Source organism: Pseudochaenichthys georgianus, chromosome 6 (assembly GCF_902827115.2).
Source record: "Pseudochaenichthys georgianus chromosome 6, fPseGeo1.2, whole genome shotgun sequence".
Lineage (NCBI taxonomy): Eukaryota > Metazoa > Chordata > Actinopteri > Perciformes > Channichthyidae > Pseudochaenichthys > Pseudochaenichthys georgianus.
The window spans coordinates 35603981-35626480 of record NC_047508.1 but is presented as its reverse complement, the minus strand read 5'-3'; the positions used below and the strand labels follow the sequence as shown (position 1 = coordinate 35626480).

Sequence of the window (22500 nt, the reverse complement as noted above, 5' to 3'; positions counted from 1 at the left end):
CCTATGATTGTTTATGTTGTCTGTCCTATTGCTGTGTTTTTTAGTGTTACGTATGTGTTTGTATTTTTTGCACACCGGGACAGAGTTGCACTCTGAATCTCGTTATACTCTGTGTATAATGACAATAAAAGGCTTAAACTTTAACTTAACTTTAAAATGTTCAGAAATAAATAATGAAGCCAAAACATAAAGGGCTCTGAGGAAAGTCACTTTGTTTTGACAGAAAACCAGTTTCTTTTAGTCTTTCACCTTACTGAAGTGAGATCAGACAGTCTGGCTTCAAAAACAACTTCGTACAAATCAAGAGTTGTCCTCCAAAGCTTCACGATGCATCAAGGTACAGTATGTTATGCCTAAAGGAAATCATGGCATATTTAGGTTTCAGCTCAGTAAAATATGCTATTTTTTCCAAAAGATATCAAATGAGAAGTGTAATGGCCACAGTGTTTACAGAAAGGGCGCAGCATTTTGAAACAGAGCCGTGTATTGAACATGAACCTCTTAGCAGACAGAACAGCTTTTGGCATCCTGAGACACAGCAGGGAGCCAGCCTATCAGATCTAAACAACCTTGAAATGTCAGTGTCACAACGACTAAGTGTCGCACACTGATGGCTACACCAACACTGCTGCAGAGCCATCGAGAAGGTAGGAGAAATGAAGAAAAGCATCACATCAGCAGAGAGAGGAGACGGTGTGAGACCTTCTTAAAATATGTAAGACATATGTAGAGTGTGGAAGTAATGGGATGGGGCTGATGACTTTCAGCGGTGGAGAGCACTTATGTAAATGTACTCAAGTGTTCTTTAATAAAACTTGGAGGTACTCTTCACTTCCATTTTATGCTTCTTTATATCGCTATTCTACAATTTTTTTTGCAAATATTGCAGTTTTTACTGTACATATTAAAGATTCAGATATTTGCCAACACAAAATATAATGAATAAATAAAATATGATATATTAATATGGGTTAGGTTATCCAGCAGCAGTATATAAAGTCATTAAGATAAGCTCCACATGTACCTGCTCTGATGAAAACACTAATGCTTCATATTCAATTCATTTATTAAATGTAATTCTGAAATTGACTTTGTTGCACAATAAGTATTTTAATTTGCAGCTCGTTAAGTATGTTTGGATGTTTTATAACTCAGTATTGCCACATTTAATCAAATCTGAGTACTTCCTCCACCACTGATGATTTGAGTGCGTGTGTGTGTGTGTGTGTGTGTGTGTGTGTGTGTGTGTGTGTGTGTGTGTGTGTGTGTGTGTGTGTGTGTGTGTGTGTGTGTGTGTGTGTGTGTGTGTGTGTGTTTTTCGGTCTGACCTTTGCAGTAGTCTGCGGGGTCCTCCTGCTCCTCATCATCGGAGCCCAGGATCTCCTCCTCCGGCTCCGGGGGCCCTGCCGGCTCGGGGGGAGGTGGAGGGGGAGGTGGGGGAGGGGGGGCAGTCACCGGGGCTTTCTGCTGCGTCTCAGGCCTGCACACACAGCAGAGGAGAGGCAGTTAGGTTTTCAGCTAACTTTGTACAGGAAACAAACTCCCAGTATGAACATTGTTGGTATATTTTGGTATCAGAGCGAGGGCACCTTCAGACTGAGCTTTAGGTGCCGATGACTAATGAATGACTACATAATAACTTGCTTCTGACTGGCATCATTCAAACGTGAATCATCCAGCTAATACAAAAGCAAAGAACACTTTTATATTTGCTTTTCTAAAGATATTTGGTTGGACAGAAAAATAGCTCGGGAAGAGATGTTTTATACGTCCAATTTTGGAATAAATGAAAGATCCAAGTGGCATAAAGGCAGAAGAAGAAAGACATCACAACACCAGAAACTTTACGTGATTCCAATACAATAAAACCATCAGAAATAAGTAATATACTATACCAAACGTTTTTTGGTCAACACAGATAAAACCGAGCCAACTGATTATATTTTGTTGGCCAACTGAACTGAACTGAAAGCCCCTTTAACATTTAAGACAAAAAAGTAGAGCACTTGATCTTGTTACTTCTACAACCACTTCCAACAACAGGATCGTTTTTTATTATCAACTAATTTCAACAAAGCTATAAAAACAACCGTCACATTGGTGTTAATTGATATATTGTGTCAAAACTGTACCTTAAAAGATGTATATACTCTCAAGACATTTAGATCCAATGCTAAGACAGACATTCAACTTGTTACTGACAAAGATTTCTGAAGATGAGATATGGATTAAATTGTGATTGAATGGAATAACAAACTGCTGCCCTGTCTAAACCACAACAGGCGTTGCTTGATGGGCCCACATTGTGTGTGGCTCACAGACAGTCTGGTTGAACCGATCAACACCCACCACGCACTTCAGACATGAATCACCAGAACAACTGGAATTCATCCAAAAACATTTTCTTCCTAAATTCTTGAATAATGTAGTATTACCGGTATGTAGCAGGTATTCTTAAAATGTATGAGGTGACAAATGACAGTGACGCCATCATAAATGATATACAGTAATGACACATCGATAAATTAGACTTGATAAGACAAAGTTGATCTCCACAGTCTTAAGCCTTGTTCCACTTCCTTTAGCTGGTCTAAAATGGAACCGAGCCCATGAGAGTGAACATAAATTAGGCTGCAGAGCACAGGCTGCCTCTTTCCCCAGCCCGGCTGCTTTTTGGGCATTTATCCAGGTCGACTTACAATGATTGATCAGGCAGGGGTTCAGGGTTTTGCTTTAGGAAATAGCTATTTGTCGGTTTCGGGAACATGCCTGCAAAGTTCCTGTTTGTTTCCCACCAACCAGTGTGCTCATTTGTGAAGACACTGCAAACTATGGGTCCTTATTTGTCAAATTAAATACTGCCTTAAGGTTTATTGCAATCTTTAATTTGAATGACACTACTGTTTACTACTGTTCATGGATGCATTGTTGCAGTTGCAGCGTTTCCAAAGTTAAAGGTCAGGAAATCCCAAGGGGAACAAGATTATTCTGAAGGGCTAAGACAAGTCATTTATGCTATGCAAATTACATTTATTAACTCACACTATTTTTAGCTTTTTTTAATTGCAAACAGCTGAATAACTTGAAGAGGGCATATTATGCTGATTTTCAAGTTCATATTTGTATGTAGTGTCTCTACTGTGACCTATGACTGTGACATGTCTCCATGCTTTAATGTTCAAAAAGCTCTTTATTTTTCGCATACTGCCTGTGCTGCAGCACCTCTTTTCCCCCTCCGTCTGAAACCAGAGCCCAGTCTGCTCTGATTGGTCACCTGGTTGGCTCAGTTGTGATTTTTCCAGTGCTTAGAGATGTCCCGCACCTTCGCCTATCACGTACAATGTGTTGGAGCGCTAGCCAATAGAAGCTCGCGTGTTACATAGAAATATCACTATGTGCCAGAAGTAAACAAAGGAGTCCAATTGAGCTGTTTCAGGAAGGGGGGGGGGTGTGTGTGGGAGAGAAACTCCCTCTGGAGGGAACACAGGGATTTTGGCCTTTGCAGACCATTTACATGCACAAAAACCTATAACACTCCAGGAAAGGGGAAACCCCAAAAGTCATAACTGGGCCTCTTTAACCTCTTTAACTGTATATAGTATTCAAATAAAAACGGACAAATCCTTCTTTTATTGACCTTATCTTTGAAAATATGCTGTGCCTGCAATACATTCAGAATGGATGTATGCCGTCAAAACACGTGTCCACATTCATTGTGATTGGAGAATATAGCCACTCCCACATCTGATTGTGTTCCTGTCAGATGAGCTCTCCGGTCACTATCTTGTACATCTGCAAATCGTGTCATGTGCTTTAAAGGGTAAGAGTCTAGCTCTCATTCATCAGTAATGGGAAAGGGCTGACATTATTAAATCTAACATTTACTTATCAAGACTCTATCGTATCTTCACATTAAGACAACGTGATGTTTCAATTATGTATGACTAGAACCAAGCTCGACAAACACTTCCCATTCGGTGTCACTTCACGGTTACCAGTAGCATGATCAAAAGCTATATTAAGACAGAAATAAATATATATATAAACACACAAAGCCAGCGCTTGTGAGCTGTTATGAAATTGTGGTCACAGGCTCAGACACATGATGGAGCCTCTTGGTGCGTAGCCATGGCAACTGCAGTGCAAGAAGAAAGGGGGGGGGATGATCCAGGACACAAAGCGTTAACGTGGCCAACAAAAACACTCACAACGGCTCTTCCAATGCAGGACAACATAACCTGTCCACACACACCACACACACACACACACACAACACACACACACACACACACACACACACACACACATCACATCACACACACACACACAGCACACACACATCACACACCACACACACACACACACACACCACACACACACACACACAACACACACACACACACACACACCACACAACACACACACACAACACACACACACACACACACACACACACACACACAACACACACACACACACACACACACAACACACACACACACACACACCACACACACACAACACACCACACACACACACACACCACACACACAACAACACACACACAACACACACACACCACACACACACCCCACACACACACACACACACACACACACACAGTGTCCTTGCAGAAGGATGCTGCTTCTTTACCAAAGCAGTCACGTAGGGTGTCATACATCACGTCTCTTCTTGCCATTGGCTGCACAAACACTTAGCCTCCCATAACTTCCTGGACCCGAGCCAAGCAGCAAAAACATTAAGAGAGCAAAGACGCCACAGCCTGAGAGACAGACAGGTAGAGCAGGGGGAGGACGGCGAGAGAATGAAGATGAAGCGAGGGGGGAAAGACACAGAAACCAGAAAAGCGGGGGAGTTGAAGAGAAACAAGGAAGAGGAAAGACTCGGAGTCAAAGAAGAGGGTATAAAGAGAAAGAGAAAGTCAGACATAGACATAAGCAGAAAGAGAGACAAAATGATATATACAGAGAGCTAGGAGACGTTGAGAACAAAAATAAAAGGGAGGGAGCGACAGGCAGACAAGCAGAGACAAATAGAGAGGTGGAAAGCCAGAAAGAGAGAGAGAGACAAGCAGAGAAAACAAAGGCAGCAGACAAGAAAAGAAAAAAAACAGAAAAAGAGCGAGACAGGAGGAAAACAAATGACAGCAAGGACACAATCAGGCAGGAAAACAAAGTGCAATCCACACCGAGACACACTGCACATCATTCCACTTTGAATTCCACTAAATAACAGGTGGAGGTGGATAAAGACTCAGTGCTGAGCAAGTGGTAAACAAACAGGAGGATGACAACAACCTCATCTTTGAACACAAACACACATCGAGCCAAGGTCATCACCTTCCAACACACAGTGCTCCTTTTGTGTAACTACACATTAAGAGGGTGTTTGCGATCTGATCTTTTCTGCTTTCGTTTGTGTGAAGGTTTTTCTTGGACGCACATCACCGCATAATCCATTCATTCCTTCACTGCCGCACCGTACAGAGCCATTGCATATGTAACACTGTGACCTTGTTAAATACCCGCTACAAAAACAAGTCATTCCTGCATTTCTTCATGCTTTAGATCAGGTTCTAAAGATGTCAACTATTGTAAACAAAACCACCACAATCAGTAGTTTAAAATGGTGATTCTTAAATGTACCACACTGAGATTCAGCAGCAGGCTGTCACACTTACCATGCTCCTCCTTCCTTTGGGTGAAGGTGTAATAATCAATTTCCTGCACTTACTTGCAGTCATTTGCACACTAGCTGAATCAATGTCCTCCTCAACCAAAGATAGATAGATAGATTCAACTTATTGTCATTACGCAGTACAGGTACCATGTAACAAATCGGTTTCTCCGCATTTGACCCATACTAATGTTAGGAGCTGCCATTATGTACGGCGCCCGGGGAGCAGTGTAGGGAACGGTGCCTTGCTCAGGGACACCTCGGTAGCACTTGGTCTTTACGGGACTTCAACTGGTGACCTTCCAGTTGCCAAGCCAAGTCCCTATGGACCAAAGGGTTTACTTATACCTCACATATGCACAGCAGCTAGCACTCTCATTTAGCTTTGAGCCCTGTAACTAAGCATCTACATTTTAAATAGACCAACCAATATGGCACAAGCTAGAAGGCAAAGTCTTTTCTGAGCATCGTACCTTTTATTTTTGTACCGTGTGTCACAGCACCATAACGTTGATCACTGTTATTTTCCTCATTGCACACGTACCGCTTGCTTGTTAAGCCGGGGGTAGGACAAAATGAACCCAGCAGTAATTTAAAGTGTGTATAGAAAGAAAAAAAACAGAGGAGAAAACGAGTACGGCATAAACAATGCAGTAGTTCAGCTTCACCCGTGTGTATTTGGGCACGTGTGGGAGAAGTATGTCTATTTGTGTTGCCGACTCCTGCAGTAACGCACGTTTAAGACATGTTTCATGGACTTCTAAACAATCCTTTCCTGGGACTACTTTATTGGTTAATCACTCATTTGAAACTGGTAAAGCCGTTCTAGTATTTGACGGGTTCAGACAGGTCTCTCAGCGATACTAACTTTGTACTGTGTAGGAAGTGACTGCAGAATGTGCTGTTTATCTTTGAACTTCTTGTTATGTGTGTGAACATGCCCAGGCTTTTCCTGACACCTTAACACAAGTGTAAGTGTGTGGACAGATAGCAAACACAAACACACACACGGCCCGTTCTCAGACTCAGCATTTCCACTATCACACCTTGCAATGGCATCTGTAGTCCCAGTGTTACATTTTCAACTGCTTGGCACTTTTTTCTGGATCCAACATAGGGTGTACAGCAGGAGACAAAAGAACCACACATGTGTTAAGATGTTGTAGTTTCATGCTGATAAGCTGAGGATACAGTTGAAAACCATTTCTGTCATCTGCATGAGTTCATCTAACTGCAGTGGAAATGCTACGCTGTGCGGCGGGTTGTGGTGGAGGATATTAAGCACGAAAATGATTTCATTTCACAAAGTCCACAGGGAACAGATGGAAACAGACGACTGGATCTTTCACCAATCGTAAAGCAAGGTTTCCTCGTAAATTCCTCATCGTAGCTCACTGTGTAATTACGTCTGAGGCGTTTTGCTGCTGCATATTGCTGACCTGACAGGGCGGGAGTGAAAATATAAACAGTGAAGAGGTAAAACAGCTTCTATATTGACCGTCTAAACAAGCATTTATTTGGATATAAATACAGCTACGTGTCAACAATTGACAAGATATCACTGGTAGCATTATTAACAATGAAGTTAAAGCTTGGCACTTTGAAAATATATTGTATTGGTGTTTGATTCAAAACTAGATCTATAATCAATCACAGCCTTAACAATCCATTAATGGTCAGGGTTCATTTCTGAAAGGCCTCAATAATTGGTTTAACAAATGGCACTGTAGTTTATCCAGTTTTATTTTGGTTAGTATTTACAACAGGTTGGATGGTGTATGTGAAGTCCAAATAAGCTGAGGTTTATTTGTATGGATCGACAGGCCACCTACGCAATTATGTGGCTCACCAATATATTTAATTAGTATTTGAATGACTTCAAATACCAATGTATTTAATTAGTATTTGAACGACTTCAAATAGGTGGTGGAGGTAGGTATGGAGGCTCGAGTAGTCAAAATCTTTCACTGGATAAAATATTTAGAGGGTTTTGTAAATTCTTCTTCCTCCTGTCGAATACACTTTTTTTTTGTATTTCACTCGATACATATGTGTGTATGCTGTGGCTTGTTTTTGTTGCTTGTGTGTATTATGTGTATATAATGAGTTATTATGATTAAGATTTGCTTTGTCAGGCTTGTCCTTTCCGCTATAACAGGCCAAAATACAAGCGCTAATGCAATTACACAATGTTCCCGTCAGCATGTAGTTCTGGAGAGCCTGGAACCTGCCGTTTCAATTGCATATCCTCTTTGCAATTTATATATTCATTTTTTCATTTCCCTGGTCCCGATTGACAAGACAAATTATTATTATTTTCAATGTTCCCATATTGTCCCTGCTGTCCCCGCATGCCTACTGAGACCTCGACATCAATGATGTTTGATGCTGTTAATTACATCTGGATACCCCATGAAACCCCTGAGCGTCAAAACACCTCGGAGCAGCCGTATAGAGGAGTTGACACTCTCTCAAGTTCACACTTGATGGACTCATCCTTAAGCAATTTCTCATTATCACCAAGGTAACAGGTATTCCTTTAGCAAACAAGAGCCCGTCCTCCACTCTCAATGCTGAGGCGTGGGTTTCAGACCGCGGGTGTCCTTCAGCTCCGCTACAACAACACCCATTCCTACAGTCTCTACCTCTGATTGATTCATCGTTAATCTTTCATCCCTCTCCGTCCCTCCATCTTGGCCCGGTCGGGCAGCTGACTCATTCTCTCCTCCAGAGTCTGTGGCGGAGAGCCAGAATACAGCACATCGCCACTGGCTGCGCTGCCCCCACACATTACCTCTAATCTGCACATTACGGCTCAGACGGAATCCTGTTTCATACCGCCAGTCGTGTCATTTACATACATTTGACAAGTTTTAAAAACATCCAATTGATGCAGCAAACCAAACTCCTGCAACCTATGTTACCCACCAACTCAGACGTTGATTCAGGTGTGTTATGCTAGTAGCAATTAATGTAGCAAGAAGCTTCTAAGATCAAGCGAGATGAGCAGATAGCAACTGAACATGGGACAGGTAAAGCTCACTTTTTTGTAGAATTTCATGTATTATTTTTTTTGTCCCCAAACCGGAATAATTCAGTCCCTCATGGAATAATAGAAAAAGGCTTTTCATTTCCGTACAGACCTCTTGTGAAAGCCTTGATCGTAATGCAACACCCCCCCCCCCCCTCTCAACCAACGTCCTCCTGACTGCTTTTAATAATAATAATAATAATAATAATAATAATAATAGCTTTGATTTATATAGCGGCTTTCAAGGGACCCAAGGTTTTCTGTTTTGTTTTGTTTCTTTGTTTTTGTTTTGTTTGTCTACCCTCCCTCCCAATGTAAAGCGTCTTTGGGTTCAAGAAAAGCGCTAGAGAAATAAATGTATTATTATTAACCACAGCAGCAAGCCAATTTTCTAAATGGAACATGGGTTATTATATTTTTTTAAACTTGAATAAAATCACAACCTTTCTATTAAATAGACATATTGTGGTAACCGACAGTGATTTGTGTTCATGTTGCTTAGATTTCCTCCTTTTAGTGAATTTTACAATTTCCACCATTCTTCCGGTGTATCTTTTTTAATTCCAAAGGGAACAAAAAAAGCTTGGGCTTTCTTCAAATAACCACTGAGGACTACGATCCAAGTGCACGGCTGTGTACTCCTGTGTTAACCTTAAAGGAAGGATTCTACAAAGCTCTCAGTGATTAATGACCAGCAATACTGTGACCCCCACAAAGCATGAAGACTGTAAAACATCAGGCCTCTGGTAAGAAACATCTGTGTTTTTGTCACAGAGAGAGACCCGAGTTTGACCTCCAAAAGCATCCAGCCCATCAAGCTTGGCGAGGATCTTGCAGGCAAGCCACATAACGAGCAGCAAAGTTGTGCTTGGAACAATGTGCTCTGTATGAGTGGGAATGTGTCGTCTGATCTAATGACTCCATTACAAAAGAATAATTTTCAAATCATTTTTAAACAGTGTAATAAGGTTAAACTTGCAACTGTAGAACGACTGGAGCTCGATGTTGATTTCCTCAATGATGTAACATGTTGTTATCAAGGAGAAGGAGAAAGTGAAATCTCACTGGTTCAGATCTTAAATACACTTCTTAATGTACAGCATTTTGACAGCTGCAACAACTGTTCATGCAGGATGCAATATTTATTTGCATGCAGGTAGATTTCTGCCTCTTTTTTTCTGAGCTCCTGTTATAATGCTGTAAAGAAATGCAAAGTGTGCTCAACAAAACAAAACCAAACAAATCTATGCATTTCAGAGCAACTAATGTGTCCATCAATAGCCATTCGACAGAGATGATGTTACACAAGGCGCTGACCTGCTTTTTTCCCGCACAATGTACGGTGTGCCTCTGGATAAAAGCACCGGCTAATCAGCATAGAAATCAGTACTGTAAGCCATATGTTGACGTTTGTAATGGGGTTGCAGCTTCCCATGATTAATCTCAATACTGTAGCTTCACATTAATAGAATGCAGAGTAACCGTGATCGAGGCTGAATCGACTGTTGTTCAAACTCCCACAGGCAGCCAATGGATACAAGACCACACAGTGCGCTGCATTGACTGAACTCTACAGCGGATGTATAATGCATACACGTTTACACAGGGGCACACATGCAAACACACTTAAAGATGATAAAGTGCAAAAGGCGAAATCGATACAATCCGCTGTAAAACGCACAAATATAAACATGTCGATGCACTCAAATAAGCCTGCAGCACAAAGACACCCAAGGCTGCATGCAAACCCTCTGTGATAAAACCAGTTGACTTGGAATATAATTTGCATTTGGAAAGCGGAGCACTGCCCTACAGGGCTGTTTAGGGGGGGGGGGGGGGGGGGGGGGGGTATTTGCGCAACGTGTACACAAACACACAAGGCCTAGAGGCAGTGGGAGTCAAGTGACATGACTGCAGACCGACCAGGACAAGCTCATTTCGATCTCCTAAAAACAACATCCAACGTGCACATCTCGAAAACCCAGAATAGCATAGATGCACACCAAGAAAACCATATCTAAGTATTACATTCATGTGTGCTGTGTTGTAAAGCCATGGGGTTCATGTTTTCTTCTGCTCAGTATAGAAGCATCCTACCGCCATAGGGTATCTGCTGTATCTTTCATTGTGCGTCTATGGAGTGCACTCATTCACTGCATTCTGTATTTATACATTCCAATGACGTCAGCCAGCCACAAAGCCCGGTATTATTGAGGTTACATCCGCCCCCACACACAAGCGAGCGAGAGCGTCACAAGTACAGTATGTTGTTATTACAAACATACTGTAAGCACACAGGAAGTACAGTATTACACAAGTCTTCCCTCAATCTAGTATGTTCTTCAGCTGTTAAGATATGGTCTTTATTGACAGTCAGCAAGGATGCAAAAGGATCAGAACCCAATATATACTTGAATTAGCTTGGACAATAAACCTAATTTACCAGCATTATGTACCTCAATTGACTTACTTAGGTTTGTGAATCCTGTGTGATAAAACTGAGAAGCAACAACAAGTGACATTGCAACCGAATCTGCCAAAGTCCATAGTTAAATCAACATTACATGATTCATCTGTGTTGCTTTAAATGTGACTGTTTATGAGCTGTCACCACTCCCAAGGGGTTTGACTGAAAGCCAAGGCCTATTTTCGAGCTAGGTAATAATAACACAACGTTATTAGTTTTCAGAAGCAGGCTCTAAATCATTTCTAGTAACCACTGCCAATCAAAGTGAATGTCACCATTAATGAGATCTATATACAGTATATAACGCTGTCCTAAGAACAATATGATACAATATACACCTGTCAATCAAAGGAAGAGCCGAAACAGGGAGCTTATTGGATACACATCACTACAATACGTGTCAGAAATCACATGCATGTTGTCCAATTGTAATTCCTCAAAACGGCAACATTGCAGAAGTCTACAGTTAATAAAAGTCCTACTCATTTCTGACTTATTCTGTGCAAAATGTATATAGTATACAAAAACAAATCAAGGTTGTTCAATTTGAATCGCTGTTTTGATGTTTTCAGACATGATGTGTTCCTGAGATAAATGACTTGGAAAATAGCAGCGATCATTGCACCTTCTCTGTATGACACATGCAAGCTTGTTTGCTGTTTTCACAAACGCAAATAGAAACATGATTTGACCGGGTTTAAACCCCAATGCTAAAATAAGTGAGTCACGTGTGTCAAGAGCAACACAAAAAGCAAAGGTTTCAATGCTTTAAAAAAACATAAGTGGTTCAACTTGATCACTCATTTTAATCAGTTATGTTTATCTTGTAAAAAGAGTCTGTAAATTCACCCTCAAAATGCACTCGATAGACTGACTGCCTACCGTTTATCTGGTACCACTTTACAATAGACTACCCTTATAAAGGATTCATAAAGGGTTTTTAATTAGATTGTAAACACTTTATTAATCATTAAGAACCATTTATAAACCAGTTCTAACAGTTTTCATACATCAACACAGGCTCACTATTTGGCAAGAGGACTACGCCTTATATTGGCTACTTAGCGAGAATCAACTCAGTGAGCAACAGATACCAAGGATGCTGGCTGATGAAGAAGACAAAGTAAGCTAAGTAGCGAATATAAGGCTTAGCAGTACAGATACAGGTGGGCTCCCTATTTGGCAAGCAACCGGTCACAGTTGCCCTGTTTATCTCACGTCTTATAAAAGCTTATTAATGATTTAGAAAGTGTTCACAACCTAATTAATAAATGAATTACAAATTATTCGTATACCCTTATAAGGGTAGTCTTATTGTAAAGTGGTACCGTTTATCTTATCTTTCCCTTAGATCCAGGTCTAGACAAATGTTGCACCAATTAAATATTGACTACGGTTTATCTTTCTTAAAAACATACTTAAGACCATTTTGGGCTGCAGGTTATTTATACTATAAATAGTGAAGAAAAAAATCCAAGATGATGCCTTGTAAAGTCTTATTTCTCCTTTCAACAATCGAACAGTTAATTAATGATCAAGATAGTCAATGAATCATTTAAGCTCTTGAAAACAAGTTGTGTTAGTAGTAGGGCTGAACGATATATCGTGTCATGGTGATAACCGCAGGGATGTGCGATTTTATACATTTTTTATAATATGTTTTTTTTTTTATGACGTGCGATATTAAGTAGGTAAATTAACTCAAACACGTCATGTTACAATTATTTTGCTGCTTGCTACAAAAGGAAAACTTGCGCGGCTCTCATATCAGGGGTACTTGAGTGAGTGACATGCTGGCTCTGCATGCACAGCAAACCACCAATCACAATCATTCTTGATCAGATCACAGCAGGCCCCGCCCCGCTAGTTTGCAGACCATCAAAACACCGGTAAAAAAATGAGCGAGGCACAGGATGACAATACCGGCGAGAATGAAGATTTACTTCCAAAAAGAAAAGCAACATCTGCCATCTGGAACTATTTTGGATACAAAAAGGTTCTCTTCTTCATTCACAGATGAACCCCCTTATTTGAGGGTAAGCAATATGCATTATCATGACATGTTAGATCATGAATTAAGGTATGATGAGTCAACCAGTTAAGATCCAGACGTCCGTGACTAAAATCCTTCATCCGGTTAAATATCGCAATGTCAGTCTTTTTCAATATCGTGCTATCATATAAGGCTCCATACACCCAATCGACCTCCACCAAAAAGAAAGGGTAACCCGAAAGGTCAAGCACGAAGACATTTAGCATATTTGAACTTCCTGGTAAAAAGAAATTCAGTACACTTATTGAGAGAGGTGCCATTATTTAGCAAAGTCAAAGTCAACTTATTGTCAATCTCAAAATATGTTTGTACACACAGAAAGATCAAAATACTGTTTCCCACAGTCCCGAGGTATACAAAAGACACACATTAAAAAAGGCAAGAACTCTCAATATTTACAAAAAACCCAAAATAACCGTTTACTTCAAGTAAGCAGGATATATATATTAAAAAAAAGATGATTTACATAGTGCAAATGAGGTGCAAAAATGTCCATAGCAGCGTAATAATCCACCCATATTCCCGCAGAGAAGTAAACAAGCAATACGTAGTTCAATAAAAAGTCACGACATAATCCACCAAAGTCTGAACACTTAGATTTACCAGTTAAAAATGAGTACTCACACCCTGTTTTCACTTTTTCTATTAGCCTTGTCAACCTAAGACTCCTTTGCTACTTTATTTGTCTTGGTTTTCATCCCCTCTACCTGTTTCGAAGGGCCCTGTGGCGCAGACGGAGCACGCACAAAGCCAGACTCCATCTCTTCTTGGTGGTCAGAGACCTGCTTAACTCCATAAGGTAAAGGTAAAAGTGGTGGACGGAGGGACAGAGGAAACTGTACGGTAGATCTTTCTCTCTGCTGTGGACTCAGGGATTGAACAGTGGAGGGACAAGACGAGCCGAGCCCTGAATTCCAGCAGAGGCCACATGGCACTGTGACACCCACCTGCCAAAGATCCTTCTCAATGCCCAGATGAGATTGAGTGCCTAAGCATGTAGGCCAGGGGTGCCCAACCAGTCGATCGCGATTGACCGGTCAATCGGTGGGAGATTCCCAGTCGATCACGAGATGTGTCTAAAAATAGAACAACAATATTTGTTTTATTATGTCCTATAACATAATATTCCTGTGCCAGAATAATGCACTTGAACGCATCCAAGCTTTGTGATTGGCCGGCGTGACCCCATGTGTCGGGGCGTGGAAGGTGGGCAGTGCACTTCTTTCACACACAGTGACGTCACGAGCTACCCACAATGCAACGCGCGCCATAGATATATAATATATAAATACGCCATTTTCCTGGAGGTGCTAATATCCTGGAGGTGCTAATATAAACAGCTAGCTAACAGAGCCAGGCAGAGCGCACTAGTTTTTTTTTCTGAATTAACGACCGAAGAAATCGCTGCATGTCTTCGGATTACATCTCTGGACTTGAGGGGTGTGCTCTAGGTCGTTACCAGCGTAAACTAGAGCTGTGTGGGTTGTCCGATTGCCCTTACAGACTGCCTGCAGATGTATGGAAAACGACTCTCGAAAGTGGCCTTCGGTCGATTTTGGCAGCATCTACGTCTATCTTCTGGAAACACCAGGTGAATACCCCACTTGTCACAATAATATTATCATGCCATTGCATATATGTGGTATTTTAGAGTTGACGATATTGATTAAGGCAATAGACTATGATATTCTGCTTGCACCGCGTGAAATGGCGCATACGGAAGTAGGTGTCGCCCTCGGCCCAAAACCCGTATGTGTGTGAAAGACTAGTTCGCTGACGTTGTCCGTGTCAACAGTCCGCACACACACAAGACTGCAATTATGGCAGAAGCAAAAAAGCCCAAAATATATAATTTTCACTCCGAGTGGGAGGATGATTATTTTTGTATCTATTCCAATTCAAAGTCCATCTGTCTCATCTGCAATGCGAGCGCTGCTTTATCGAAGAAGGGTAATTTAGGAGCGGCATTTCAAAACAGTGCATAAACGCTACGAGACAGAATTCCATCCTAATTCTGCCCTACGCTCCCAAAAGGGGGGGCCTGAAAGGACAGCTAAATGCACAGCAGTCCATTTTCACCAGGCCCAACAACGAGAGCAACGCTGCTCCAGAGCATCTTATCGTGTCAGTCACGTTCTTGCGAAACACATGAAGTCTTTCAAAGACGGCGAAGTTGTGAAAGAAGCTTTCCTGGAGGCTGCCGACGCGCTTTTTGGGGACATTAAAAATAACAGTAGCATTTCAACAGGTTTTGATATAATAAAAACTCAAGTTAGATACCGTTATTAATCAGCTGTAAGTTTTAGTTTGTTTGAACTTATTAATTATAATTATTGTACAAATGGTATAAGAATGCAAACTTAAATTGATTATAGTCTATTATCAATTCAGGTTGAGAAACTAGTGTTGCTTGCATCCTATTTTTAAAAAAGGCATTTCTTTTTATACTCTACTAAAATGCAACAAAACTAGGGTTTGATTCTATTAATTTTTTCTTTTTTATTGCACGTTGGCAGCAGATTCCTGTGAGCTTCAGATCTGAGTTGTCTTATTAGTAAGCCTCATTTATACTTTTGTAGCAACACTATTTTTATATAATGGCAAAGAAAGTCTTTTCTTTGTTCCTGTGTCATGTGGCAGCACTGTTCAATGTTCTTGAAAACATTACCCACTGTAGTGACATGTGAATAAACTCAACTCTGTATCAACAACACTGTTGTGTAACTTCAGTTAAATACTTGTATGTGTGTAGATTAGAAAGAGGTAAGATAAAGGATCTGCAGTATTTTATGAAGTATTGATCGTACAAAGGTCAGTTTTATACAAGTAGAAGTGTGTATTTACCTGGTAGTAGACTGTCAGTAATGGCTACGCCTCTCTACTTGGATTGGTAGATCTCGGCAGACTGGCAACTTAAAAGTAGCTCTCGGTTCATAAAAGGTTGGGCACCCTGATGTAGGCACTAATACACACAATACTGTATTAACATAGGCCAAAATGCATTGATTTGACACACGAACAGACGCCCACACGATATCTCATACAGATCTGAAATGCAACACCCAGAATATATTAGCACCCGTCCATCGTAACAGCACACTCGTTACCTTAAATAAACTCTGAGCACTCTGAGAAGACATCCACTGTTAATTAAGCTCCCATACAATGTTCCCTAATATACTTTATCATTTGATTTGTCAGCTCATCAGCATAGCAGTGTGTCTGATGTCGAAAGCATACATATTGTGTTAATGCAGAGTAGGATGGGAGCGTGGTTTGGCAAGAGCTGGCAGAAGACTAGCAGTGTCATGTGCAAAGCAGTCGTAACAGTTGGAGCTAATTAAAATAACAACCTGTGTGTCGGGCAGTTCAGCTCGGATATCGTGAAGATCATCAGAGAACTTTAAATGCAATATGTTTGCTCACTAATTATATCCATCCGCTTTTAGAAGGACAAATTAACCAAGAACTAACAGAAATAATTGGTTTATACGTACAATTATGTGTTAATCAAGTCCAATATATTTCACAATGGCAGCAGGGGTTGTGTTCATGTATTCAGCAGGCATGTATTCAGCAGGCATGCATCACTAAAACATTTCATTTTTATTTTAAGGCATGTGTAATTAATATTGCAATAGAACCCTATAGGGACTTTAACATGCACTTCAAGGCAGGGGGATTTACTTATTTAGTGACATATTTTGCAAACTGAACTAAATGTATCTAAAACTGCAGATATTGAAATGTGAACCTAGTACTAACTAGCTAGTAAAATGACTTGAACAATTCAATGCTTATCTGAGAATAATCCGTAGATCAAGTTATTGATCAATCGACTAATCCTTTCAGCTCTAGAATGGTTATTCTAACTTGAAACCTTGTCATACTAACTTGCATATTACGTCTCGTATTTTCACATGCATTGCATTATTGAAACCACTATTCTCTCACCAGATCGCAGGGGAAAGTACCATCACCAGGGTAACCGCACCCGGCTCAGCAGTGCACACTTCGTCATCAGGAAGAAAACCACTGTTTGCATTGTGACTTCACTAATGTTAAACTACAGGCCGGTGGTGTGAGCCGTGTGTGAGATGAGAGAGAGTTGGCATGTTGACAATCTGGAAGCGTTTCAAGGGTCCGCAGCCCTCGAAACCCCCCCACTCAGAGCTGATGTAGGTCAATAACAAAATAAATGATAAACACCCATGACCATGCTGCAGGCAGGGACCACAGTTGAACAGTGTTTTCAGACACAACAGACGGATGTTGTTCTCAGTTATGCAGCAGGCGAGGGGTGACTCAGTTCTACAGGGCATGAGGCGTTGATGAGGGGTTGTGTGAGTGTGAGTGTGTGTGTGGACAAATGGAGAGTGGAACCTCCGGATTCAAACGTGTCATCTTTTCACACACATCCATATGCAAAGCCGCACAAACAAACAACATGCCTGCCTTCCCCCCCCCCCCCAACATGCAAAAACAGGCCATTATCATTCCACTGCTCCAGCGCCGCAGCATCAGTAGAGATTAGTCCCCCGGTGACCTAGCATTACCCAACACACTGCGCAAGTCTGCAGAGAGCCATCTATCTTCTCCCTCCATCTTCCCTCACTTTCCCTCCTCTGCTTTTTATCCCCGTCTATCCGAGGCTCCCCAGCCGCCTCCCTCCGCTCTCTCCTGGGGTTTCTGCTGTCCTTTCCAGTTCTCTGCCCTCTATGTCTCTATCTTGGTCTTTTCTTTTCTCTCCAGCATTCTTCCAAAGTCTTTATCTTCGCCTTTTCAGTCTCTCTCCTAGGGCTATACTTGAACCAAGGTTCCTCTCCCCCCTAGAAAATCAAAATATTTCCATTTGTTCCATCTTTACCCACACTCTCACTCGTCTTCCATTTCTCCGTTTCTGCTGAGTATAACTTACACGGTGTCAGAGCAGGAAAGTCGACTCCAGAAGGCCTAATACGCTGGTGGCAGAGAGCTGTAAAATAATGAGAGGAAGGCTCAAGCTGCATGCTAACTATCCCCACTGCAGCTCAGAGCCATTTCACAGTGAGATGGGAACTCAAAGAGAATGTTTTTCAGCCATTATGTTCTTTAAATATCTCTTGTTGCACACGGGTCGATGCAGTCAATTAGTAGCATTGTTGGAATCGCTTATTATAACCAAATATGATCCTCCTTCTACACGGTTGGATGCAAATGGCACAATAATCCTGCTAGCAATTCACTTTATGGACCTCGAGTAAGATTGTTGTCGGAAAATAATGAAATCCAATCAAATGTTTGTAATTCATTGTTCCACCGATGCAGCAAGTCGTGCACATTTTGAGTATCAATGATAACTCTTCTACAGCAACAGTCAAGATAACATGACCCACGTCACCACCAAGTCAAGTACTTCATGAGATCTGGCTCCAACAGAGACACCTTAGTAATGGGAGCAACACCACGAGAAAGAGAACAAAGATTAGAAGAGAGAATAAGACAGGAAGAGAAGGGGATAGTGAAAAGATAAAAAAATAAATAAAAAGAGTGAACGATCTAACATGAGCAAAGCGGCACAGGAAAGACTGGAATGCTGTTTATGTAAACATACCGAGTCAGCAGGGACTGGAAGCACCACCACAACACACACACACACACACACACCACACACACACACACACCACACACACACACACAACACACACACACACACACACACCACACACACACACACCACACACACACACACACACACACACACACACACACACACACCACACACACACACACACACACCACACACACACCACACACACCACACACACACACACACACCACACACCTGATTAGTTTCACATACCGTCACCGTAACATGTAGTAAATTGATTTGACTTGTTGACTTGTTGAGCTGAACAGGCCTTTTTCACATGATGTGGGACTTTCCCCCGCCGCTATATTAACAGTATCACCCTGTAGTCAGTGTATAGATTTTCAACTACAACCTGACCTTTGCCCCTACACAACACTGGCTGACAACCCTGCCGAAGGCACTCGCGTAAGATCAGGTGCCGGGGTCTGGATCACATGACCCAATCCTTGGGGGTATCGCCATGGCGATCGTGTTGGACACTACTCGTGAGGTGTCTTGTTCCTGAGTCAGTCTTATTACTGATTAACCACATAGGATTTCGTTGAGCACGGTGGAAATTCCCAGTGTTATTCTGCGGGGAGAAAGTCGTGCTATGCAGTCAGGTTAGACTTGTTTGGGAGTCTTGAACATTTCCGAGTAGTTTCGACTACACTAACACCCACATGCTAATTTATTTACAATTGCTACATCACTAAAAGATCTTGGAGTGATGGAAAAAATAAAGCTTGCATCTCCTTTTCTGCCTGTGTCAAATGGAGAAAGGAGGCCGAGTAAAAGGGAAAGCAGGTGGCAAGAGAGAAAGTCGAGGCAATAATCTGCTTCTTTCCAGACATAGGAGGGGGGTCGCTGGGATAATGGAGGCCAGGAAGCCAGACAGGGAGGGCACACCGGCTAGTTTGCTAGCTAGCTCCCTGCCACGCTTCATTAGCTATTGTCATGTTGCTGCATGGGGGGCTGCTCATGTCTGTGTGTGCCTGTTTGTGTGTGACCTGTGTGTCTGAAGGGATGTGAGGCGGACTAGAGAAGATGGTGGAGGCAGTATAGGCCAGTCAAAGCTACATACACTGTGTGAATGTGATAGCTGCCGTCACACGATCCTCCAGAGCTGGATGTGATGCTTCTGCTGCATCGGCCTGGCTTACTGACTGACTGGATACATTCCAATACTCCACAACGCATCCTCTGCTGCTCCATCTGCCCTTTTATCCTCCCTTTTATATTTTGCTTATGTTTAATCTCTGTCAGATGTTTGCTAATACGCAGATTTGGTGTACTTTGAAAGTCTAGACAAGTAGACGATTCATTGATTCTTGGATTGACAGGAAATGTCAAGTCATTTCTTTTTATTAAAATGCCAAAACTCTTCTGGTTCTAGCTTATCTAATCAAATATTTACTGGTTTCCAAGAAAGTAACGTGAAATAGGGATGAAAAATACAATCTTTTTTTATAATCCATTTGGCTTCTGATTATTTTCTCATGTATTCAATAGTCTGTAAAAGAAAGAAAAATGCCCCAAATCAAATGTGTGTCCATCCAGTAATCCAAATACCCATAGATATTTAAAGAAGGGCAGCAAATCCTCACATTTGACAAATATCTGATATTTTTTCTGAAAAGCGACTAAAATTATTGAACTTTTATTAAGATATTTTCTGATTATTTCTCTTCCTAGTGAAAGATCTTGTGTCAATTGTTTTGTTTTTTATGTGCTGCACTGCTGAACAGACAAAAACAAAGCAATTCAAAGACATTAACCTTGCTTCTGGAAAATAAATGTCAGATTAACTCATGACAATAATCATTGGTTGCAACCCTATTTAGTGTAGAGCTTTAAGTCAAGGAAGGAGGAAAGGAAAGCAGGAAGTAGGCTGCATATTTGTATGTATCCTGTAGCTGGCGTTTCAACCGGTGTCAAGTAGATGAAAGAGAAGACAAGATGGAAATGTTTAGGTAGAATAGGAAATGGCTGGGCATTTGCGTCTGTGCCATCTGACGCCCTCATATCTAATAACAGTTATTTGGAGAAACCGTTCGGTCTATTCATCTTTTTGTGATGCTACCTTTCATATCTTCCTCTGACTTTGTTATTTCCTTTGTTACTGTGTCCTGCTACAGCAAGGCTCACATCATGCATATGAATTAAAAGCTGCTTTCAGACAGTGAACCAACTATCCGCCACTTTCTTTTTATCTACTACATGCACCTTAAAGGATTTGAACTTTTCCTCTGTAAGCACTACACCTGTTAAACACACAACCCCTAGAACACACACTGACTAAAGGTGAGACAATCGGCATCAAACACAGTGAGGTTGACTCCCGACCCCTCAGCACTCGTATCGGCTACAAGAGCTACAAGCCAGTGTCTTTAAAAAAGTCTGACCTATGGTTGTTTATTTATAAAAAAAATGTTTTAATCCTTACAAGAAATCTCCTCAAAAGGACATAAGCCCTCCCACCCAACAGCATTGGTTAGGACCTAAACCGACGTGCTGTCACCCTTCAGAGAGAAGCTTTAAGCTGTTCCCACGCAACAAGGATGTCAAACAACACCACACACACACACAACACACACACACAACACACACCACACACACACACACACACACACACACACACAACACACACACACACACACACCACACACACACACACACACACACACACACACACACACACACACACACCACACACACACACCACACACAACCACACACACACACACACACACACACACACACAACACACACCACACACACACCTTGTCCTCCATCCATCTCAGTCATGCCTCAAGTGCCAAGTTACACAACAGGGATCGTCTCTTTAATGCCAGTGAAAAACGCGTCACAGTCTCTTGCTCTTTTCAAGCTCAAATCCATCCATCCTTTTGGTTTAAAAGAAACACGAGCTATTCAATGCATTCTGCTGCGTTTTTGATTGTGTGTGTGTGTGTTGTGTGTGTGTGTGTGTGTGGTGTGTGTGTGTGTGTGTGTGTGGTGTGTGTGTTCATGGCGGCTGGGGGGCAGATGTAGTCAGAACATTTTACTGATATTTCCTAAAATGACCACAATTTAGGTTAAACTTCCAAATCAGGTCATGCTGCTTTAAGTGTAACATACACATAATGTCTATAACCTCTTATTAATAATAACCATGAATTGTATTGTGTCTGTAACTTGTAATTATAAACTTCATCAAAAGCTGCATCAATTGTGTTACCATTGACCACATGAGATTGAGGCGAGGAGACAGTCGCCCGTTTGGTCCGGCCAACAGCCTGATGACAAAAATATTCAACTTACAGTGATAAAAAAACAAGAAATGCAATCATCACATTTGAGAAACTGAAAGCAGAGAATATTTGGCATTTATGGATAAATTGCTCCAATTTATAATGAACCGATTACCAAAACAGACGACGAGTCATTTACCGTTGATTTATCACTTCATTAACCAACAAGTGACTTCAGAGTTCTGCACACACGTTTAAAGCATCTAATCGTCTGCACTAGCATCTCAGTAAGATTGATCTGTCCAACACATTCCTTCCGAGCTGCCAACTTCTGCAAATAGATAATATGATGATGGCCTTATTTTTAGTAAAAGCAACACCTGCTGT

At 41.4% G+C, this 22500-nt stretch overlaps 1 protein-coding gene across 3 annotated transcripts in view; it reads right to left on the bottom strand.

Moving 5' to 3' along the window:
- Positions 1–22500, bottom strand: part of srpk2 (SRSF protein kinase 2) — a 69853-nt gene that overhangs the window by 21937 nt on the left and 25416 nt on the right. For all 3 annotated transcript variants that reach the window (XM_034084534.1, XM_034084533.1, XM_034084535.1), the window contains one exon: positions 1329–1480. In XM_034084534.1, coding sequence (XP_033940425.1) covers positions 1329–1480 — 152 coding nt within the window. The remainder of the gene's footprint in view (positions 1–1328; positions 1481–22500) is intronic.